The sequence below is a fragment of the Macaca thibetana genome, chromosome 5, assembly GCF_024542745.1.
Source record: "Macaca thibetana thibetana isolate TM-01 chromosome 5, ASM2454274v1, whole genome shotgun sequence".
NCBI classification, from domain to species: domain Eukaryota; kingdom Metazoa; phylum Chordata; class Mammalia; order Primates; family Cercopithecidae; genus Macaca; species Macaca thibetana.
In genome coordinates this window covers 6,894,733-6,919,648 of record NC_065582.1, presented here as the reverse complement: position 1 = coordinate 6,919,648, position 24,916 = coordinate 6,894,733, and the positions used below count along the sequence as shown (strand labels likewise).

At 41.8% G+C, this 24,916-nt stretch overlaps 1 protein-coding gene across 3 annotated transcripts in view; it reads left to right on the top strand.

Moving 5' to 3' along the window:
- Positions 1-891: 891 nt before the first annotated feature.
- WWC2 (WW and C2 domain containing 2) overlaps positions 892-24,916 on the top strand; it is a 217,444-nt gene continuing 193,419 nt past the window's right edge. For all 3 annotated transcript variants that reach the window (XM_050792511.1, XM_050792510.1, XM_050792512.1), the window contains exon 1: positions 892-1,229. In XM_050792511.1, the coding sequence (XP_050648468.1) occupies positions 1,099-1,229 (131 nt within the window). In that variant the 5' untranslated portion in view covers positions 892-1,098. The remainder of the gene's footprint in view (positions 1,230-24,916) is intronic.

Sequence of the window (24,916 nt, the reverse complement as noted above, 5' to 3'; positions counted from 1 at the left end):
CTGGACTTGGGGCGCGTCCACGGCCAACTGCCCCGAACCCAGTAGGGGAGGCCAGGGACCGGGAGCCTCTGGGGCCCCGCGCCTGGAGCGCCCGGACGCGAAGGGGCGGCGGGTGGCTCCGGGCGCGGCGCGGGCGACTCCGGGGCCGGACGGGAGTTCCTCCGCTTTCCGCCGCGCAGCCCGCGGTCTCCGCCGAGGTCACCAAGGGCCAGGCGCCCTGCGGAGGCCCCGCCGTCCCGGACCCACGGACGCGCTCCCGGGGCTTGGCGTTTTCCCACCACCCCGGACCGCCCTTGGGGTGCCGGAGGGGCTCGGGGCACGGCGTGGGGAGCCTTTGTGCCCTCTCCGCTTGTTGAGGTTTTTTCTCCCGAGGAGAGCTCCCCCTCCAACCCTCTCCTCTCGAAAGTTTTGTGGTTTCCCTAAAAGACGAAAGAAGTTGAGAAGGTTGCAGAGACTTTTTTGCAATCTTCCCCGTCCAGAAACACTAAAACCTCTAGGCGTTTGGCCCAGGGGAGCTATCTGGGGTCAAGGGAAGGGAGCGGGCCGCACATTCCTTCGCCCGCCTCCCTCCCACCTGGAGCCGCGGCCCCGCTGGAGCAGTGCACCCGAGCTGGTGCGGCAGCGCCGGCAGCGGCGGGGTTAAGCTCAGGAATGCGGCGGGAGGAATGCGTATGCAGATGAGGCGGGCGGGCGCATGCTAATCGCATGCAAATGAGGGGCCCGTCGCTGCCGAGGCCGCGCCGCAGCTTCCCGGATCCGAGCCCAGACGGCGGCGGCTCCGGCAGCCTGGGCGCCGCGACCCTCGGCGGCCACAGGGGGACGGGGCGGAGGAGGAGGAAGAGGCGGAGGCAGCGGCGGCGAGGGGGAGGAGGGTTCGCTCGCCGGCTCCGACGCAGACATGGTGGACTGATCCCCAGCGGGGCCGCGAACAGCGTTTCCTGAGACACCTCCCGCGCCTGGTTCCGCCGCGCCCCGCGCCCCTCAGCCCCTCGCCGGCGCCCGCGTCGCGGGTTGGCGGCCGGGCCGGGCAGCCGCGTTCCCGCCGCGTCCCGCGCCCGGTCCCTATGGAGGCGCCGTTCGCCGGTGAGGCCGCCGACCATGCCTAGGAGGGCCGGGAGCGGTCAGCTGCCGCTGCCCCGGGGCTGGGAGGAGGCCAGGGACTACGACGGCAAGGTCTTCTACATCGACCACAACACCAGGAGGACCAGCTGGATCGACCCCCGGGACAGGTGGGCGCCGGCCGCGGGGGCGCGGGCCCGTTCGGACGCGGCGGCTGTTGTCCCGGAGACCCGGCCGCGCGGGGGGCGGGGGCGGCGCCGGCCCGCGGTGGTGCCCGGAGAAGTCCCGGGAGGGGTGTGGGGCTGGCTGCTCCGGCGGGGCCGAGGAGCCGCCCGTGCCCGGGGCCCTCCGCCCACCGGCTTCCCGACGCCCCTCCGGGGACCCTGCGACACGCCCCGCCCCGAGGCAAGGCTGGAGTCGCTGCCCCGGGCCGACGCCGCACGCCAGGCTAACGGACCCGAGGGGCCACCTGAGCCCTATTAGGAACTTTCCTAGGCTTCGAGGTGCCCACGTTGAGGCTGCAGGGCACCTTCGGCCTCTGGGCGGCGGGGTGGGCTACGGCCTCAGTGCCAGGTGGGGAACGAGCCCTCCGGGCCACCTGTGGCATCCCTCAGGCCGTCCTTGGCGCCCGAGCCTGGACTGCGAGCTCTTGGCGGGGGCGCCCAGCCTGGCCGGAGGTCCCGAGCTGGGAAGGGGCTCCCGCCCCACGCCGGGCCCTGCTAGTGGGTGTGGCTGGCTTTGCCCCTCAGAGTTTGGAAACGCGCGTTTGGGGGTTTCACTGTCTGGCGTTAGTCTTCACCTGAAAACTTGAACCGACTCCCAGATCGTGAACAGGCATATTCTGTTTGGAAGGGAGATGTAGTGAAATGAACGTTGGGTATTGAGGAACTCTGACTTGAGCTTCCCCTGGTTTGTTTTTTGTTTTTTAAATTAGTTCAGGAACTGAAAGTTCACAAATGTTTCTGTATCCCATATTTCTTTTTACTCTTAAAATTTCTTAGAATTATTGTAAGAATAATAGGTATTCCTAATTATAAATTTGTAAATTATCCATTAAGGAGATATTCCTAATTGTAAATTTAAATAACGTATCACCAGCGATAACTTTGACATTTGGACTTTTGTCATTTCTGAAAATTATAACTTTTTATTGAATGTGGTGTTTGGGCTTTACAACCTTTTTAGGTGCTTCTATTTAACATTTTCCCTTTTCTCAATTTGAAGCTGAAATACCTAACTACTTTATATTCTCAGTTACTTTTGCCTTAAAAATGTTGGTTTTGAAAGCTACTAAAAAGCAATGACAAGAAAGTCATAAATAACATTATAAATGTATGGAACAATCCTTGTTCAATTATCCATGAAGCTATGGGCTTAGGTTTCCCTCCTGAAATGAGAAGAGGCACCTGTGCTGACGTTCGGTCTTGCCCAGCCTGGCTGCCTGTTGCTGGCCTGATGAAAATTGTGACAGGCATCACACCTTCCTTCACAGTCTTTCCAGACATGCTAGTTGTTGTCGTAAACTTCACGCTCCAAGCCAGTTATTTGACTTATGCCATTGCACTTTGAAACTACTTAACAGATAGTAAATGTCAGTGCTGATGGTGTGCACCCAACTGCGGCTTTTAAGGCACCTGTATAAATATTTGACTTTTACAGTTGTGTGGTAATTCTTTCTGCTTTCTGATACTTGGAGTTTCAGGTTATTGAAATAGCAATAAATTCTTGAAATATTTAGGCATTCTAGGTTTTCTTCTCCTTCAGTTTACATGTTTTACTGTATTATCTCATTTGTGTTTACCAGAAAGGATTACAAGAATATGTAATGCCTGGGTAAAGTAAATAGAAAGTGGAGTGAAATTATATGACTTGGCGTATCCATATCACTACTTTTTTCACGAGTCAAGCATGTCCTTTATTTTAAACTCTTAATGGATTAGTAATTATTATGAACTATTTTCAGGAAACTGGGTAAACAATTCATTGGACGGGGACAAATAGTTTTGACTAAGATAGCTTTTTATTTTTCCAATTTTCCTTGCAGCTGTTAGGTCTTAAATATTTAGAGAGATAAATTTGACGACTTACAAATATTTCTGGATCTCAGAGTTTTAAAAGATATTCTGTGAGATCAGAGTCACCATTATATACTCAGTTTAAATTTAATTATATTTTCTTTTAGGGCAATTAAGTGACTAAATCTTACTAAATAGAGTAAGAGATGATGGGAATGTATATTTGGAGTAACTATTAACTCTTGTCAGTTTTGTTACACACTTACCGAACATATGGAAAGAGAGATGTTACACAGGCCAATAGGAGTGTGTGGATTCTTCTGCAGGATCAACTTACAAATCCTGAAAGAAAAACAACTTGATATACTGTGGGTCTGCAGGACTTTTGAACTATTTAAGCCATTTAATTAGAATGGTCACGATGATTTACCTTGCGTATTTTTTATGTTATTCTGTTAAGGAAAAGGATTTTGTGTTTTTGATAGTCTATCAGAATTTGTCGAATATTTCTGATTATACAGATAATTATGCCGATTTAGTAGGGGAGGCTAGGGGATTTTATAAGAACATAATTTCATTCAACAAGTAGTCATGCCAGAATGCTGAAGCATTATTCTAAAATGCTTTTAAGCTTTTGGAGGTAAATGACATCATGCAAACTTTGCTGGGATGTGATCAAAGCTTTTATTGCTCCACCTCTTACTCTTATTGACTAAGTTTACGTGAGTTTCTGAATCCCTCTAAACCTCCATTTTTCAGCTCTAAAATGAGGATAATATCATCTTCTTCGTAGGGGTGTTTGTGGGCTCACCATTAGGGCCCAGCCTAATTGTATTAGTGTAGTGTTGACATTCTAGTTTAGGAACTGAGTGACCCTGGAAATAGTAGAAATGTTAGCATGGACAGTATTTACTCAGTGTGTATTGTGTGCTAGCCACTCTGCTAAGCTCTTTTACTGTGATCTCATTTCATTCTCCCATTGGTTCTATGAGGTAGGTACTATTGTCATCTTCCAGTCACAGAGGAGGAAATTGAGTCACAGAGAAGTAGCCCTTGTTAAGTGTGGAACTAGGATTTAAAGCCAGACAGCTTGACTCTACAGCATGTGTCCTTAATCGTTCCTTTAAACTGTCTGGACACTTGGGCATGTTCTCTTTGGGTGGAGTGCACGGGGGGCAGAACCTTTTTGCCTGCTGTTTATTTTTCAGGCTGATTGACTAGGCTAATCCTGGGGAAATCTCCCTGTTTGTGATTAATTCCTTGTCCCCCTACCCTGCCTGCACGGGCCCACTCCCTGAGTGTTATTTTGTAGGTTTACCTCCTCTTTTTTTTGCTCACCATGGACACCTTTTGACCATACCAGTTGGTGTTTATGGTAGGCCATAGGTCTTGGCCAAATGGCCTGGTGCTTTTTTTTTTTTTTTAATTACATTCAACAAAGTAGAAAAAGGTGGGATGGATTGGCTTCATTGCCTTTTGGAGGAGTAGGGAGCTAAAGTGGGCAGGCCTCAGAGATAGGGTGACTTGGCTTTACCAACTCCCAGTAGAATTTTGCTCATCTTCTATCCTTGGATTGAATGTTACCCAGAGATACATGACTTTGTCTAGTTGAACTGAAAGATTTCACACCATACCAAGTGACTTTCCATTAGACGCTCATCTGTGGCTTATGGCTAGGGTCAGATGTTGAGCAACCTGTACCTTCTAATTGAATAGAAATAATCTTGGGGGGTGGGAAGGTGAGAAGGGAGGAAGGGGGTGCCAGCTGGGTATATCATTGAAGTCACAGTTAACTTTTGGCTCTCCACACCGGTTTGAGGCATATGATTAGGATCTGAGGAACTCTGTATTGTCTTTTTTTTTTTTTTTTTTTGAGACAGAGTTTCGCTCTTGTTGTCCAAGTTGGAGAGCAGTGGCGGGATCTTGGCTTACTGCAGCTCCCGGGTTCAAGCGATTCCCCCTGCCTCAGCCTCCTGAGTAGCTAGGATTACAGGCACCTGCCACCACGCCTGGCTGATTTTTTGTATTTTTAGTAGAAATGGGATTTCACCATGTTGTCCAGGCTGGTCTCGAACTCCTGACCTCAGGTAATCTGCCCACCTCGGCCTCCCAAAGTGCTGGAATTACAGGCATGAGCCACCGCACCCGGCCTTGTCTTTCTCTTTATTTTCTTTTTCTTTTTTTTTTTTTTTTGGTGCAGTGGCGCAATCTCGGGTCACCGCGACCTCTGCCTCCTGGGTTCAAGTGATTCTCATGCCTCAGCCTCCCAAGTAGCTGGGATTACAGGCACTCACCACCATACCCAGCAATTTTTTTTGTATTTTTGGTAGAGGCAGGGTTTCACCATGTTGGCCAGGATGGTCTCCATCTCCTGACCTTGTGATCCGCCCACCTCGGCCTGCCAAAGTGCTGGGAGTACAGCCGTGAGTCACTGCGCCCAGCCTGGCCTTGTCTTTCTTTCAAAATCTAAGTAATTTCCTTTCTCTTTTTTTTTTTTTTTTTTTTTTTTTTTTTGAGACAGAGTATCTCATTGTCGCCCAGGCTGGAGTGCAGTGGCACGATGTTGGCTCTCTGCAAGCTCTGCCTCCTGGGTTGAAGTGATTCTCCTGCCTCAGTCTCCCGAGTAGGTGGGATTACAGGCACCCGCCACCACGCCCAGCTAATTTTTTGTATATTTTTTAGTAGAGGTGGAGTTTTACCATGTTGGCCAGGCTGACAAACTAAGTAATTTCTATCAACCCACTGCTAGAGTGTAAACTCCTCAAGTCTGTGTTTGCATATTACTGCTTTTTGAATCCTTTATACATGGTAGATGTTAAATAAATGTTGGTTAATTTAGTTAATGAAGACAGTTTGTTGAATTAATGAAAGAATATTAGTTGAGCTACTCTCTTATTTCCAGTTTCTTACTGTTGGGCTTTCAAAAAATAAACCCATTACCACCAACAGAGACAACTGACCTTCCAGGTAGATTTAAAATAATGAGAGAATTGAGCTGCTACATTTTGAGTAATGGTATAAATATGAGAATTACTCATAAGAGCAAAAAAAACCAAAACGAGCCTTGATAGTCTTAATCACAACTGCCATTGTCAGAGACTGCTGGAATTGTTCCTCTCCAGCAGGCTCTGAGTCTGGGTGCCAAGTGGTTACTGTGAATTACTTGAGTGATTATAGTATTTGAAGTGTCTGGAGAGGTTGTTAAAAGAGGATTAAAAAAATCACTCTAGGAAGCGCTAATTTAAACTATGCTGTCTTCCAAAAATTCCAAAAGAAATATTCTTTTTAACACAGTTTGGTATAATGCTTGCTGGAGTGAACAGTACTATAGTTGCTTAGTATATTTGAAGGACTGAGAGTTCTCTAGTGACATTAATAATCCATAGCTTGCAGTGTAATTTTGTTGGAAGACTCCGGACAGTAATTGCTTTTTAAATAAAATAAATATTTTATATATTTTTTGAGACAGAGTTCGCTCTGTTACCTAGGCTAGAGTGCAATGGCACGATCTTGGCTCACTGCAGGCTGTGCCTCCTGAGTTCAAGCGATGCTTCTGCTTCAGCCTCCTGAGTAGCTGGGATTACAGGTGCAAGCCACTCTGCACCCAGCTAATTTTGTATTTTTTAGTAGAGATGCGATGTTACCATGTTGGCCAGGCTGGTCTCGAACTCCTGACCTCAAGTTACCTGCACGCCTCAGCCTTCCAAAGTGCTGGCATACTATTATCTTTAAATATGTTATTTGTTTCAAGCTGCAAATCCCTAAGCTTCATCTATGTAGTCAGCCATTGTGATATATGGCCTTCAAGCAAGTTGGTATTTAAATTTAGCCAGAGGAAGCCCAGGTGCACCAGGAAAAGCATGGAAGTTGTCTGCTGGCCCACACTGCCGGGCCCTGCATTGCCTTGTAAATGGCTCTTGCTTACTTATTTTCAGTAATTGTCTATAGGAAAATGAGGTTATCCCTTTGGAGGGGCATGGCCAGCTTCTTCTTGCCGATGTAGGAATTAGCAGGAAACAGTGTCAGCCCTAATACACTGTGAATTCCTTATGATAGGGCTTGAGTATGTGTATATGCCCTGGTTCCTATGAATGTGATTGAAATTGGTTGAACTGATCTTGTATTAGAATTTTGGACTTGTTTCTTCATACATTTCTGAAACTCCTGTTACTGAAAAAGTGACCGTAGAATAACGTAGAAGAGGAAAGGGATTTCTTTTTTTTTTTTTAGACAGGAGTTTTACTCTTATTGCCTAGGCAGGAGTACAGTGGCATGATTTCGGCTCACTGCAATCTCCGCCTCCTGGGTTCAAGCAATTCTGCTGTCTCAGCCTCCCTAGTAGCTGGGATTATAGGCTCTTGCCACCAGGCCCAGCTAGTTTTTGTGTTTTTAATAGAGACAGGGTTTCACCATGTTGGCCAGGCTGGTCTTGAACTCCTGACCTCAGGTGATCTGCCCACCTCAGCCTCCCAAAATGCTGGGATTACAGGCGTGAGCCACCGCGCCTGGCTGAGGAAAGGGATTTTTAAAGGCACGGTGTGTATATAAGTTGTGAGTTACAAATGAGTTCTCAAAATATAGGTTCACAGTGTTTTCAGTGTCTTCAGTGATTTTTCCCAATTATTTTTATTAGATAAAAAAAAATCCTCAGCATAAAATTAATCATTTTAACCATTTTGAAGACTACACCGGAGTAGTTTTTAGTATATTCATTGTTATGAAGCCATAAACAGTGTATAATTCCTGAACATTTTAATCACCCCCAAAACAAACCACCCCTTACCTATTAAGAACTTACTTCTCATTCATCTCCCATCTCTACAGCCTTTTGCAACAACTGATCTACCTTGTGTCTCTGGATTTGCCTATTCTGGACATTTTATATAAATGGAATAATAAAATTTGTATCCCTTTGTATCTGGCTTCTTTTTTTCTTAGTTTAATTCTTTCAAGGTTCATGTTATAGCATTTATTGTACTACTGTATCCTTTTTCATGACTTAATAATATTCAGTTGTGTGGATATACCATATTTTGTACTTTCATTAGCTGATGTGCATTTGGGATGTTTCTGCTCTTTGGCTATTGTGAATGATCCTGCTCTGAACATCCCTGTACCATTTTTGTATGAATGTGTATCTTCAGTTCTCTTCAGTATATACATATCTAGAAGTGGAGTTGCTGGGTCATATGGCAGTTCTATGTTTAATTTTTTGAGGGGACTGCTAGACTGTTTTCCACCATTTTACATTCCCACCAGCAGGGTATGAGTGTGCAAATTCCTCCACATCCTCACCAACACTTCTCTTTCTCTTTTTCTCTCCTGCTCTCCTTCTCTTCCTTTCTGTCTCTCTCTTCTCTTCTCTTTTCTTTTTTTCTTTTATTTGTTTGAGACAGAACCAGTCTCTCTTGCCCAGGCTGGAGTACCGTGGTGATCTTGGCTCACTGCAGCCTCTACCTCCAGGGTTCAACAGATCCTCCCACCTCAGCCTCCTGAGTAGCTGGGATTATAGGCGCAAGCCACCATACCTGGGTAATTTTTGTACTTTTAGTAGAGACAGGGTTGGGCTGGTCTCGAACTTTTGACCTCAAGTGATCTGCCTACCTTGGCCTCCAAAAGTGCTAGGATTACAGGTGTGAGCCACCACACCTGGCCTCACTTCTTTCTTTTTTTTAAAAAAGTTATTCTAGTGGGTGTGAGGTAGGATCTTACTGTGGTGTTGATTTACATTTCCCTCTTCATAGTGTTTTGATAGGCTTAATTTGACCCAAGCCTTCCCCCTTTATTCTAGCCTTTTATAGCTATTGCTATTCTCCCCCACCTTTTTGTTTATATACTCTCAATCTTGATCAATAAAAAGTTAGGTAAGAGAAATTAGAAGTTTTTTTTCGTCTCACATTGCTCTTCCCTTTTCCCCCTATCTGATTGCTTTGAGTGATTATTTAATACTGACATTGTAAATATACATTAATTAACAGTATTTATTGTATCAACCAGCCAGGTACCCTGGACTCTGGGAGATAAAGATGGATAAGATTTGGTCCTAGCTCAGTTTGCCTACAATCTAGTGTGCATAATCATCATTTAAAAAGTGAAAGAAAATTTTGAGTGTTATTTGTTAAATTTCCTCTATATTCCTATAATTCAGCCTAAGGGTACTTTCTTCCTAAACACTCAGAGGGAAAACAGTTGAAGGAATTAAAAGCAATATATTGGCAAAGTATGTATTAATTTTTTTCTTTATTTCAAATGTGGTATATTTTATGAGGCATTGGTATGAGTCACATAATGAATCATATGTGCAGTGTATATACATCAGCTTATTCAAAATGATTTGACATGTAAAGGCTTTTCCTTTTAGCTTGTTACATATGTGAAGAATTAAATTTATTTTTGTCCATCATTGTTTTTTAAAAAAAAGGCAGGAGCAAACCTGACAAGCGCTGCCTCCATCAGGTGATCACGGGGAACATCCAGGGCACTAAGTCCTGCTGATATACCCTTGTGGCGACAGTGGCATTTTATCTTTGTGGTCTTTCTCCCCCAAAACCATAGTAACTCCAGTCTGATCTTGAGAAAAACACCTACTAGATCCCAGTAGAGTGGCATCCTGTGAAATACCTGACCAGTACTCCTCAAAACCGTCAGGGTCCTCACAAACAAAGTCCGAGAAACCCTCATAGCCACGAGGAGCGTAAGGAGACACCAAGACTAAATGTAATGTGTCCCAGGGGTGGAGGAGTCTTGGGCTAGAGAAAGGACATTAGGTGGAAACTAAGGAAATCTGAATAAGGTATGGATTTTAGTTAAAAATTTTTTTTTTTTTTTTTTTGAGACACAGTCTCACTCTTTCACCCAGGCTGGAGTGCAGTGGTGCGATCTTGGCTCACTGCAGCCTCAGCCTCCGGGGTTCAAGCGATTCTCCTGCCTTAGCCTCCAGAGTAGCTGGGATTACAGGCATGTGCCACCACACCCAGCTAATTTTTGTATTTTTAGGAGTTTCACCATATTGACCAGGCTGGTCTTGAACTCCTGACTTAGTGATCCACCCATCTCAGCCTCCCAAAGTGCTGGGATTGCAGGCGTGAGCCACCATGCCTGGCCGGATTATAGTTAATTTTATTAATGTTAATAGATGTACCATACTAACAGGGAAAAGTAAGTGTGGACTATATATGGCAACTCTCCATACTAATTTTGTCCTTTTTTCTATACATCTAAGACTGTTCTAGAAAAATGAAGTTTATTTTAAAAGACTTCTTAAATATAACACAAAACAAAATGATTTTCTTTAATGGAAGTATAACCACGTTTGTTTATATGAAAATTCTGCTCTATAGGCCTCATTTTAGCCCTCCAGCTAAGAATGGGTTTTAAATCATGAAAGGTTGTAAACAAACAAACAAAAATAAAGAAGAATATGTGACAGAGACTAAATGTGGTTCACAAAGCCTGGAATGTTTACTTTGGCCCTTTACAGAAAAAGTTTGCATTGTCTTTAAAAATTTTATAGCAATAGGCTGGGCGCGGTGGCTCACGCCTGTAATCCCAGGAGAGAGGCTGAGGCGGGCGGATCACGAGGTCAGGAGATCGAGACCATCCTGGCTAACACAGTGAAACCTCGTCTCTACTAAAAATACCAAAAATTAGCCGAGTGTGGTGGCGGTTGCCTGTAGTCCCAGCTACTCGGGAGGCTGAGGCAGGAGAATGGCGTGAACCTGGGAGGCGGGGTTTGCAGTGAGCCGAGATGGTGCCACCGCACTCCAGCCTGGGCGACAGAGCGAGACTCCGTCTCTCAAAAAAAAATGTATAGCAATATTTTTAAAATGTTTCTATAAATATTAACCTTTTATGATAAATTGGCACATTCATTAGTGAGCATTGCACATTCTGTTATGCCAGCAGTCCCCAGCCTTTCAGGTACCAGGGACTGGTTTTGTGGAAGACAATTTTTCCACAGAATGGGATAGGGGAGTTACGGGGAATGGTTTCAGGATGAAACTGTTGGATCTCAGATCATCAGGCATTGGTTAGATTCTCATAGGAGCACACATCCTGGATCCCTCACATGTGCGGTTCGTTACAGGGTTTACTCTCCTATGACAATCTAATGTCACCACTGATCTGACAGGAGGCAGAGCTCAGGCGGTCATGCTTGCTCACGCCACACACTTGCCGTGCGGTGCAGTTCCCAACAGGCCAGTGTACCAGTCTGTGGCCTGGGGTTGGGAACCCCCGATTTATGCCACAAGGGATTTGGACTCTAGGTGCTGTGTGGGACAAAGGTGAGTCAGACATGGGTACTGAATTTGAGGAGTTGTCTTGAATCTCATGTTACTTTTTTTTTTTTTTTTTTTAAAAACAACGAAATGCAGCATGTTACTTCGTTTTCCAAACTGGTTCTTTGAAGTAGCTGGACCTAATGGTGGTGGAAATAGGTCTGTTACTCTTAAGGTAAGAATGATTTCATGGGTCCCTGGTCCAATGTGGCAGCCTGCGGATTCGGAAGACCTCATGGTTATTTTGGTGGAAAGTCTAGAGACATCTTTGGGCACCTGGCTTTGCCATGGCAGGGCCTGAAGTAGAGATTGTTTTTGTGGTGTAGAGACAGCTCAACCCTCGTCACTCAATAAAGTTACCAGATACGAGACGCTGCTATGTAATTCTTAAGAAGAATTGTACATAGGACATGAGAGAAACAGGCAAAATGAGTTTTTGGAAATACCATAGTTGTTTGTTTATACTTGACTGGTAAGTATATAGTATTATGCTTTGGTAGTTAGAAATACTGACTTTCTTGTGGCATATTGATAATATTTATAAAATTACTAGTGATGATCAAGCAAAAAATTATTCCGTATATTGTCCTTACTGTGCAGAGCTGATGCCTGTCACTTTCAAGCGTGTCCTAAAGACTGCTCTGTATAACTAAATTTTTTTTTGCTTTGTCAGTAATTTTTCCTATACTGTTTGCCCTGATGTCAGTAAAGAAATCATGGTTCCAAAATGGAGCCAGCTCAGAAGTCGGGTAATCATGCACTAACAGAGTTATGTACTGGGAGCTGTTTTTTCACTGCTGTAGCTCATGAGGAATTATAGTAGTTCCAACAGAGCATTTGAGTAAAGGTGTACCTTTAATGTACTTTGGTTTCACTAGGAGTGGAGGTAGGAAATTTAATTTTAAAGAAGCATAGACATTGTGTTATGAAAATAGTCATTTTAAGTAAGTGTCCCTGGTATTTTTGTGAAAATGAGTATGTCAAGATCTGGAAGGCAAAGAGGCTTTCCTTTGGTATGAACTTTGCTCCTGCTGCATGTGCAGTGTTGTTTTCTGGTGTGGCCTGGGTTGTATTGGTCACCAGTTCTGAATGTGAACCACGGAAGTAAATGTTGAATTATAGAGATTGGTGCTACAAACCCCTGATTAAAATTCTGACTTACTAATGGACTGTAGAATACATTACATACTTTATTAACAATTATGCATTTTGTAATTGCATAATTGGTATGAAGTGGCAGTGACAGTCAATGAAGTTAAAATGTGGTAGACAGCTTTGACTGCACAAGATTTGAAGAGCATGCATTTCATTTAGTGTGAAACTTGAATCTACTCTGCAGTTTTCCTTAGCATTATGGTTTTTAATAGAGGTACATTAGAATTCCAGTCTTTTTTTTTTTTCTTTGAAACTATGACAGTGAATGAATGTGTGGAATCTACTTTGTACATAGTATCAGTGGGTTATCAGTTTTGTTGACTTACTGGTCTAGGTGTAATTTTGGGCTGGTCAGTAATTCTGTCCACATCGTATGTTCTGTTCTTATCTGCTGGTTATCAGTGTTTGAGTTTGATAAAAACAGATCATTTACTTTCTGTTTTTTTTTTTTTTTTTTTTTTGAGACTGGGTCTGACTCTGTTGCCCAGGCTGGAGCGCAGTGGTGCAATCACGGCTCATTGCAGCCTCAGTCTCCCCGGGCTCAGGTGATCTTCCCACCTCAGCCTCCCGAGTAGCTGGGACTACAGGGCTGCGGCACCACACCTGGCTGAGTTTTTTTGTACTTTTTGTAGAGTCACGGTTTCGCCATGTTGCCCAGGCTGGTCTCCAACTCCTGGTCTTAAACATTTCTCCCATCGTGGCCTCCCAGAGTGCTGGGATTACAGGCGTGAGCCCCCGTGCCCGGCCAGATCATTTACTTTCTTCCCTCTTTGCCTCCTTTCCCCCTTTTCTGCTAAATGACATAGCTAATGATATTTCTCATAGGACAGCATGACTATAAACCAGTATTTAACTTGGCAGAATGTTTATAACATCAGTGCCCTGGTTTGCTATTGTAGATCAAAAGACTACAAAACTAACTTGATGGTCTAACTCTACTTTCAGTCCTTTACCCCTAAAGGTATGCCTGTAGAATGTATGGAGATGCATTCTTGAGAGATTTCCTAATGTCTCATGTATAAGGAGCTTGTGTGTGTTTGCATCACTAATGTTTCCATAAAATTGATTCTAAGTTATTTGAGGATATAGACCTGCTTTGTGTGTGACCCTTCATGCTCTGTGCTTAGATTGCCTGTACCCTTGGGGACACTTAACATGGTGGAGCCCTGTATCCATAGAAATGAAATGTATGCATTTGAAGGACCTTTCCTTCTTCCAGTAACCTCCATAATTTGTCCCCAGCTAACTTTACTGACTTGACCACCTAGTCATTCACTCAGTCACTCATTCGTTCATTCAATCAAATTATTCGTCACACATTTATTGGAAACACTATATGCCTAGCACATATATTTTGGGGACACAGCATTGAATGAAATAGGTAAGATCTCTGTTTTCATGGATTTTATATTCTACTTTGGGGAAGGCAAACAGATTCTAAAGATAGTAGTGAATTTGCTTTGATTAAAATAAACAGGGTGAAGTGATAATAGTGTCAGTGGGAGCTGCTTTGGGTTAGGTGGTCAGGAAAGGCCTTTCTGAGGAACTGGCATTTAGCTGAGCTATGAGGATAAGAAGGAGCCATTCATGTGAAGATCTGGGGGGAAGAGCAGTCTAGGCAGAAGAAAAGGCTAAACAGAAATACTAGCCCTGTGCTTTCCACTATGATACCTTCTAGGAGTATGTGGCTATTTAAATTTAAACTAGTTAAAATTAAGTTAGAAATTTAGTTTCACTGGGCGCAGTGGCTCATGTGTGTAATCCCAGCACTTTGGGAGGCCAAGGCGGGTGGATCACCCGAGGTCAGAAGTTCGAGTCCAGCCTGACCAACATTTAGTAGAGACGAAATCCGTCCCTACTAAAAATACAAAAATTAGCTGGGCCTGGGGTGCATACCTGTAATCTCAGCTACTTGAGAGGTTGAGGCAGTAGAATCACTTGAAGCTGGAAGGCGGAGGTTGCAGTGAGCTGAGATTGTACCACTGCAAATACAGAACATTTCCGTCAGCACAGATTGATGTGGGAACAGAGGGAGGAGGGCCTTATGAAATGAGGCAGAGTAGTATCAGGTTGGTGCAAAAGTAATTGCTTTCAATGGCAAAAACCACAATTACTTTTGCACCAACCTATAGAAAGGGGTCCTATCATGTATGCCTTGTAGACCTTCAAGATTTTAAGATTGTTTTGGGAGCTCTTAGAGAGTTTTAAGTTGAATTGAGGTAAGGTGGGGCCTGTGTGTGTGTGTGTGTGTGCGCGCGTGCGTGCGTGTGCATGCAACATGATCTTACTCATTTTTGTTTGTAGAGACAGGGCCTCAGCAGGTTGCCAGGCTGGTCTCAAACTCCTGACTTCAAGCAGTCCTCCTCCTGCAGCCTCCCAGAGTGGTGGAATTTACAGGTGTGAGCCACTGTGCCTGGGCTTGCTTTTTGTTTTGTTTTATTTTTAAAGATCTTATTTTAAAAAAGAGATCACTGCTCTATGGAGAAGGAATTACTGTTTTTTTGTTTTGTTTTGTTTTGTTTAGTGAGATAATCTGGGTGAGAAACAGTCAGAGCTTACACTAGAATGATGGCTTTGGCAGTGGGGAGCAGTGAGTGGATTTGTTTTTACCTAAAAAAACTATGTTTTTTTGGTAAAAGTGAAAGAACTTGCTCATGATGTGGGTACATGAGGCTTGAGGAAAAGAGAGAATAAAAGAGTTACTGTTAGGGAAAGACCGAGGGAGAATGTGGTTGGTTGGTATCCATTTGGATTGCTAATCCAAAGTTCTGTTTCCATTGTATAGGTGTGATAGAGTTTGAATATGTGTCCCCACTATTGTAATTTGTAATTCCTAATTGTTAGAGGTAGGACCTGGTAGGAGGTAGGGTAGTGAGTGAGTTCTTGCAGTATCTGGTTGTTTAAGTGTACGACACCACCTCCCCCCACTGCCACCCTCTGTCTTGTTCCTGCTCTGGCCATGTGACGTGCCTGCTCCTCTTTTGCCTTCCACCATAATTGTAAGCTTCCTACAGCTCTTCCCAGAAGCTGAGCAGGTGACTGGGACCATGCTTTCTGTATAGCCTGCAGAAGCCATGGGTCCAATTAAACCTCTTTTCCTTATAAATTACCCCATTTCAGGTGTTTCTTTATAGCAATGCAAGAAATACAAGGTGTGAGACCCCTATGAAGACATACAAATAAGAGAAATCTAGTAGACACCCAGATATAGAATCTGTTGTTCAGGAGACAGCTCAGAGCTAGAGATACTAAATTTGGTTTATACATAGGTAGTATTTGAAGTTGTGGGATGGGATGAGATTACTGGAAGAGAGGAAAAGGTGAGGTTCCAGGATTGAGCCTTGAGACATGGCAATATTTTTTGTGAAACCTTGTTTCAGCTAAGATGGTTTATTTGTTTTCACTGGAACATATCTTTTTTTTTCCTTCCAACTTTTATTTCAGGTTCACAGAGTACACACGTGGATTTGTTATGGGGGTAAATAGTGTGTTGCGGGGGTTTGGTGTACAAATTATTTCATCACCCGGCTAATAAACATAGAACCCCGTAGGTTGTTTATTTATTTTTGAGACAGAGTCTCACTCTGTTGCCTAGGCTAGAGTGCAGTGGCAAGATCTCTGCTCATTGCAACCTCTGCCTCCCAGGTTCAAGCGATTGTCATGCCTCAGCCTCCTAAGTAGCTGGGAATACAGGCGTGCTCCACCACACTCAGCTAATCCCCATACGTAGTTTTTTGATCCTCACCCTTCTCCTACCTTCCACTCTCAAAAAGACTGTGATGTCTGTTGTTCCCTTTTAGCTTCCATGTGTACTCAATGTTTAGTTCCTACTTACAAGTGAGAGCATGCGGTATTTGGTTTTCTATTCCTGTGTTAATTTGCTTAGGATAATGGCCTCCAGTTCCATCCATGTTGTTGCAGAGATCATGATTTCATTCTTTTTTATGGTGCATAGTATTCCATGGTGTATATGTATCACATTTTCTTTATCCAATCTACACTTGAAGGGCATTTAGGTTGATTCTATGTCTTTGCTATTGTGAATAGTGCTGCAGTGAACATAAATGTGCATGTGTCTTTATGATAGAATGATTTGTATTCCTGTGGGTATATACCCAGTAAAGGGATTGCTGGGTTGGATGGCAGTTCTGTTTTAAGTTCTTTGAGAAATCTCCAAACTGCTTTCCACAGTGGCTGAACTAGTTTACATTCCTACCAGCAGTGTTTAAGCATTCGCTTTCCTCTGTAACCTGGCCAGCATCTTTTGACTTTTTTCTAATAGCCATTTTGACTGGTGTGAGATGGTATCTCCTTGTGGTTTTGATTTGCATTTCTCTAATGATCAGTGATGTCGAGAATTTTTTCATATGCCTTCTTTTGAGAACTGTCTGTTCATGTCCATTGCCCATTTTTTATGGGGTTGTTTTTTGCTTGTTGATTTATGTTCCTTATAGATTCTGGATATCAGACCTTTGTCAGATGCACAGTTTGCATATATTTTTTCCAATTCTGTAGGTTACTCCGTTGATAGTTTCTTTTACTGTGCAGAAGCTCTTTAGTTTAATTAGGTCCCATTTGTCGGTTTTCATTTTTGTTGCAGTTGCTTTTGGCATCTTTGTCATGAAACCTTTGCCAGGGCCTGCATCCAGAATGGTATTTCCTAGGTTTTCTTCTAGGGTTTTTATAGTTTTAGGTTTTACATTTAGGTCTTTAATCCAGCTCTAGTTGATTTTTGTATATGGTATAGGAAGGGGTCCAGTTTCAGTCTTCTGCATATGGCTAGCCAGTTAACCCAGCACCTTTTATTGAATAGGGAGTGCTCTCCCCATTACTCATTTTTGTCAACTTTGTCAAAGACCAGATGGTGGTAGGTGTGTGACTTTATTTCTTGTTTCTCTGACCTGTTCCATTGGTCTGTATGTCTGGTTTTGCACCATTCACTGGAGCATATCTTATACTTTTCACCACTGTGCTAAAGATGATGATGATGACAAGTACCATAAGTTATGTGAAGAGCCCTTCATTTATTTATCTCAAGCTTCATGAGGGCAGGTATTGTGTCTGTCTTGTTCACTATTGTATTCCAATGCTCAGCTTTGTCCTAGCTCTTAGTAACTATTGAATAAAAGAAATTTTGATAGTTACCATTTTTATTTCCATTTTAGGAAACTGAGACTCAAGGGGTTTAAGTGACTTGTCTAAGGGCACAAAGCTGTTAAGTGGTGGTGGAACTCAAGCGTGTCTGTTTGACTTCCAGGCTGTGCATCTAACAAGGTACTGCCTTTGATTACTGCTAGGAAGGGCCTTTGGCCTCCTCCCTGGGTTTGGAAGATATAGCCTCCTTCAGGATTTAGCTGAAGTTTCATCACTTAAAGTTTGCCTTAACAACTTAGCCACACATACATAATCTTCCAGTGCTTAATTCTTAGGCTACCTGTTTTTAGCATCTGTATTAAAACTGCATGTGTACTGTATTTTGACTCCTTGAATTAAGCTATTACTTTTTCAGAACTTACTTTTTATTTTCCCAAACTAGGTTATAGGCTCTGTTAAGTCATGCACAATATTATTTATTTATCCTGCCTTGCAGGATACCTAGTACAATGTCTTGTGGATATTAGTTGCTCAAATAAATCCTAATTTGATTCTGTCATTTCTGCCTTGTTCCAGTGTTTTCAGTTCTTTTAGAGGCTGAGATCTATATGCTGTAAATCCTCTTCATTGCTGTCCTGTCTCTGGTTCTAAAAACGGTTTGATGTTCTACCGCAGCTTCTCCCAATCTAGGCTTCTGTGGAACCATCTCCTTTTCAAATGTGCCACTTACACCACCTGCACTTCTGCATATCCCCTCCCTTTTCGAGACAAGTTGAACTGATCATGAAAGATAGAGAATTTTCAAAGTGATAAAGTGGAGTTCCAGCTCTTCCACATTCTTTTCTATAGTGCTTTTTCATTGATTTAAACCCTGATGGGTATCCACTATAGTCCAAGAAAGCCTTGATTTTACCACAAACATGTAAATTACAAAACTTTATCTTTTTTTTTTTTTTTAAACAAAGAGAAAAGGTCTCGTTTCACTATGTTGCCCAGGCTGGTCTCGAGCTCTTGTGCATAAGGGATCCTCCTGCTTCAGCCTCCCAAAGTGCTGGGATTACAAGTGTGAGCCACCATGCCCAGCCCGCAGACCTTGATTGGGGATTTTTTTTTTTTGAGATGGAGTTTCACTCTGTTGCCCAGGCTGGAGTGCCAGGCTGGAGTGCAATGTTGTGATCTGGGCTCACTGCAACCGCTGCTTTGCGGGTTCAAGCGATTCTCCTGCTTCTGCCTCCCAAGTAGCTGGGACTATAGGCTCGTGCCACCATGCTCGGCTAATTTTTGTATTTTTAGTAGAGACAGGGTTTCACCATGTTGGCCAGGCTGGTCTTGAACTGCTGACCTTGTGATCCACCCACCTTGGCCTCCCAAAGTGCTGGGATTACAGAAGTGAGCCACTGCGCCTGGCCGGTTATGGATATTTTTTACCTCTACTCTTATAGTCGAGCCTCAGTCTTAGAGGAAAGATAATTTCTTTCAGTCAATGGCCACGTTATAGTTTGCTTTAGACTGCTTAGATTTGGATTCAGGGTGAAGAGCCTTCATAAATAGGAAGTGATAGAAATTCAGAGGGCGTGTGGCATGTTTTTTATGTACTTATGCTGTGAAACTTACCTGGAAGTGTACAAGCAGTCACTAAACTATGGTTAAAGAGGAATCTTTTCATTTATACATTCCTTATCCCTGTTACAGGTTGTTGCACTTTGTTTTTCTGTCTTTACGGTAGCTGGAAATATATTGTATATCTGATTCTGTGTTTTCCTGCGTTTCTACATTTGACTTGGTTTGAGAGCCAAGTTTGTGAATTTTAATTAAATGCCTAGATTATGCATGTGAAAAATCTTTTGTCCTATGTTGCTATGAGCAACAATTGTTAAAATTAACTTTTTTTTCTTTTTTATGAAATGTGGACAAATATATGAATCTTAACAGATTTTTAAAAAGTCATCATTTAGCATTGTGAGTGTTCTGCCTATAAAATAAATTGTTACTATGACCATAATTATCATGGTGAAGGGAGGAATGCAGTAGAAGTGAATAATCATCAGACACATTGACAAAACATTCCTAAAATACTATTCAAATGAGGAAAGACATTATGGGGCTGCAGCCGAGTAGCCAAGCGTTGAGTCCTTTTAGCCAGTTGTCTGACCGGGTTTACTATTGTGACAAAAAAGAAGCTGTGTGTAGTGGTTTGCATAGAAGGGCCATGATTTATCTGAAATATCTCAACTTTTTTTTTTTTTTTTTTTTTTTAAATCCTGTCTCTCATCCTCCCCTGACACCACTTTACCTCATTCTTAAAGACTCCTTTTGTCCTGAGGGTGTTTCATTGCTTTCCTCCGTACTCCAGTCTAAATTTTACTGACTCCTAGTGATTGCTTAGACTTGCTATTTGATTCTGTTGTGTGATTTTTGATTATACTCCTTTGTGCTATTTAAACTAGCAGTGTTTACCTAAATTAGTGGTGGTAGTGAAGGACACAGGTTGGCTCATTTGAATGAAAATCAAGAGCATTGCCCTGGCCCTGCCGCTGAGACAGGTTTCCATGAATTCCCTCTCCAGACGGGCACTAGGAATTTGGCTGGACTGCGGAAGCCACTTCCCCAGTTAAAGGCATGGAGTCTGGGAACGGCTTAGTTTAAGGATATATAGTGATAATGTAATTAATTCTCCCACTGAGAATATGGGACGAAGTGAAGAGATGCCCTTTGTCCTCTTCCTGCATTCTCGCCTCTTCTTCAGCTCACTATTGAGAATGAACCCTGAAGCACTTATCCTTTACACACTTAGCAAGAAGAAACCATGACTTGCTTCTTAAGGTTTTGGAAGAACCTGCTGGGTGCCTCACTTCAAGAGGGCGTATAAAGCCCCTCCTCATATTTGCTTCTCTGTGTAACCATGCATATTGCCTATGCATGTTGGAAAACAGCGACTTTTTTTAAAAAAATAAAAGTTTTAATTTTAAAAACTTAAATTGACCTTTTTGGTTTTTGTTTTTGTTAAGATGTCAGTTTTGAAAACACAGGTATAAGTTAGGATATTAATTCCAAAAGATTTTGAATTATGGGTGGGAACTTAAAATGAGCACATAGTATATTTGAGATGGGTGTTCATTAAACCTATTGACGAAAGGTTTTATGTGTAAATCATGGAAGACCCTGTCTCTTACGCACTACATTCCTTTTCTTCCCATGATTTTCAGTTCTTCTGGCAGCCTTTAACCCCCGAGTTCTTCACTCTGGTATACATCCATAGTGACAATTATATGATTGTTAAACAGTTCATTCACTTAAATTTATTTGTTGTTGGGTTTTTTAAAAAGCCACAATGGAAATGGAAATCATTTAAACAACTGGTTTCATCAAGATATCAGAAGGGATATCCTGGCTGTAGATATGAAAAATTAACCTTTACAAGTATAGAAAGGATGTTTTGCTACTTTATGATTAAGTTAATAATTTAGGAAAGCTGGTATCCTTTTTGGCCTTGTAGAGGAAAACGAGGAATCAGTTGGAAAACTAGTTATTTAAAAATTTTCAATGTGAACTGTCTGAAAGGGAATGTATATAAATTTTATTGAAAAACACCTTTATTTATGTTAATTAAATCATGGCATATAGAATGAAATATTGTGAATTGATAACAAAGAAAGATGTATTAGTGCTCAAATACAAAGATCTCCACTATGATTATGTTTGTGTTAAAACGCATGTACACAGATTGATGCTGACATTTATGAACTGGAACCATTTTGAACAAGGCATCTTTATTAGTGGCTGCTTCTGGGGAGTAAGACTGTAGACTAGGAGAACAACTTGGAGCTTATGGAGTTACTTTTTGGTTCACTTGAAATGATTTTGTGTGTACTATACTGTTTTAGAACTTTAATTTAAATGAAAATTCCCTTTATAGAGAAGAAAATGTTCAAATATTCCCATTTGTAACTGCAGAGAAAATAGAAACATTTGTTAAAATCATGATATTCCCTAAATTTCTGTTAATATTTAATATTATTTAATTTTACCTTTAATTTTGGGGAAGTTTTGGTATAAGTTGGATGTGAACAATGAAATACACGTATTTAATTAATGTTGGGTCTTTGCTTTGTGGCCCAGGCTGGAGTGCAGTGGTGCGATCTTGGCTGACTGCAGCCTCCTGGGCTCAGGCAGTTCTCCTGCATTGGCCTCCCAAAGTGCTAGGCTCACAGGCATGAGCCACCATGCCCAGCCAGAACACATTTTAAAAAGTAACATTGTGGCCAGGAGGGGTGGCTCACGCCTGTGATCCCAGCACTTTGAGAGGCCGGCAGATGGCTCGAGCCCAGGAGTTTGAGAACAGCCTGGGCAACATGTCGAGACCTTGTCTCTACAAAATTAGCCAGGCATGGTGGTGTGCACCTGTAGTCCAGCTACTTGGGAGGCTGAGGTGGGAGGGTCACTTGACTGTGGGAAGTCAAGGCTGCAGTAAGCTATGATGGTGATCCTGCCACTGCACTCCATCCTGGGCAACAGAGACCGTCTAAAAAAAAAAAGTGACATTGTGGAGGAACATAGTTAAATTGTTGACGTGTAATTTTCTGTGATGATTGTTGTGCTAAGAGAGTTTGGGTATTCTTTATCTGAAATGCTTGGGGCCAGAAGTGTTTCAGATTTTGGAATTTTTTTTTAAATTTTGGAATATTTGCATTATATACTTCCCAGTTGAGCATCCCTAAACCAAAAATCCAAAATTCATAATGCTCCAGTGAGCAATTTCCTTTGAGTGTTATGTCGGCTTTCAGAAGTTTCAGATTTTGGAGTATTTTGGATTTTGGATTTTCAAATTAGGGATACTCAACCTAATAGAGGTGGGTCAGAGGTGTATACATTTATAGTTTTGATAGATTGTTTCAAATTGCTCTTCATGGAGGTTGTACTAATGTATATTCCCAGTAACCCATGAATTTGTGCCTGTTCCCCACACCTTTGTCAAGCATTATATTTCAAAATAGTTTATATTTTTTACATTTAAGAGAAATGCAAATTATAACTACAATGAAATAGCATTTTTCACCTATTATGAGTGAGGTTGAATGGTTTTTCACTTATTAAGAGGCATGTTTTTTCTGTGAACTAGATTTCATATTCTTTACTCTTTATTTTTGTTGGAAAATTGCTATTTTCTTACTGATTTATACATGTTATTTATGTATTAGGCAAATAATAAAATCAGTGGGGCAAGAATGGATTATTTAATAAATAGTGCTGGTACAATAGGCCATCTATTAATATATTAAAAATAAAATTCAGATCCCTATGCCTTCCCACACACAAAAATTGTACATCGATTTATGCCTAAAATCAACAAAGAGAAACATTTTAAGCTATTAGAAAATTATAGGTGGATGGATATCTGTATTTCATAGTAGTGGACTACAGTAAAATTAAAACTCTGACATGACAAAAGGCATACCTTAAAGACAAAAGGGGAAATGTTTGCATATAATCAATAAAAAGTTAGTATCCTGAATGACTAAAGATCTGTATTTTATTTTTATTTTTATTTTTTTGTGACAGAGTCTCACTCTGTTGCCCAGGCTGGAGTGCAGGTATGATCTCAGCTCACTGCAGCCTCCACCTCCCAGACTCAATCGATTCTTGTGCCTCAGCCTCCTGAGTAGCTGGGATTACAGGCATGCACCACCAACCCTGGCTAATTTTGTGTTTTTAATAGTGATGGGGTTTCACCATGTTGGCCAGGCTGGTCTTGAACTCCTGGCCTCAAGTGATTCACCCTCCTCGGCCCCGCAAAGTGCTGGGATTACAGGTGTGAGCCACCGTGCCTGGCCAAGATCTGTATTTTAATAAGTAAATGAGAAAGAAGAAAATGGGGTAAAAGTAGCAACCAGTTCTCAGAAGAGAACAGAATGATCGATGAATATATGGAAAGATCTCAATTTCATTAGAGGTAATAGAAATGCAGAGTAAAACTGCAATGAAATACCATTTCATTTCCATGAAATTTACCAAAATTAATTAAGCCTAACAACATCAGGTATGGAGAGGATGTAGGGAAATGGGAACTTTCATCATTGTTAATAGGAGTGTGAGTTGATATTACTACTAAGGAAGCTGTTGGCACAATGTATGTCAGGTTAAACATTTGCATCCTGTTCAGCTCAGGATTCCATTTGTATATCCTAGAGAAACTCTTGCATGTGTGTTCAAGTAAGTTCCATTGTAGCTTAATTTGTAAAAGCAAAAAATTTTGAACAATACAAATGTCTGTCAGTGGGAGATTGTATTAAATGATTTTTATGGTTTAATTATAGAGTGCTATACAGCTGTTAAAATAAATTAACTAGAATCTTGCTACAAATACCAACATAGACAAATCTCAGTGATGGTGTTTAGAGAAACACAGCAAGTTTCAGGTGTGTGTGTGTATGTGTGTGTGTGTGTGTGTTTCATGTAAAATTTAAAACCCCACAAAACTAAGGTATATAGCATTTATGGATACATACATAGGTGGTCAAGATTTTAAAACAGGAATGCTCTCCCCCAGCAGCAGGAGAGTGATTGTCTCTGGGGAAGGAAGAGTGTGGGGAGGTCTATCCTGAAAGATATCTACAGTTCTTTATTTTTTAAATCCGAAGGCAAATGTAGCATAATATCATTTCTTAAATCTTGGTGTTATAGACAAATATGTTTATTTGCCTTCATATTTTTTGACATATATTAAATATACATTTTGAATTTTCCACATGCCTTTTCACTATATATAGTTTGTGCTTTATACTATTAATATGATGAATTTTATTAATGAATTTAAATTTAAAAGATTTCCTAATTTTGATATGAAGCTGGATTCTATTATTTTTTTTTTAGGATTTTTACATTAATATTTTTGAGAGTAGTCTAGTTTTATTTTCCTCCTCTTTTGATGCCTTATTTACCAGATTTTGGTTGTAATGTTATGCTGACTTCCTAAAAAAATTTGGAACTTTCATTCTTCTCCATGTTTTGGAACAATTTAAGTATCACTGGAATTAAATATGTTCCTTGCAGTTTGGTAGAATTCACATTTATAGATTATGAGATCTTGTACTTTTTCTGGGAGGGGGGTGGTTCTTGTAGATAGCCATATGGATACCCAAACAGTTACCTGTTAGTTATCTATTTGGTAGCAGATAACTGTTTCGGTATCTATATAGCTGATTTTCTCATCTTCAGGGGTCAGTTTGGTATTTACATTTCCTGGAAAAAAATCTTCGGTGTTTTCAAATTTTATTAGACAAGATAATCCTTTCATGTTCTTTTCTTTTCTACTGC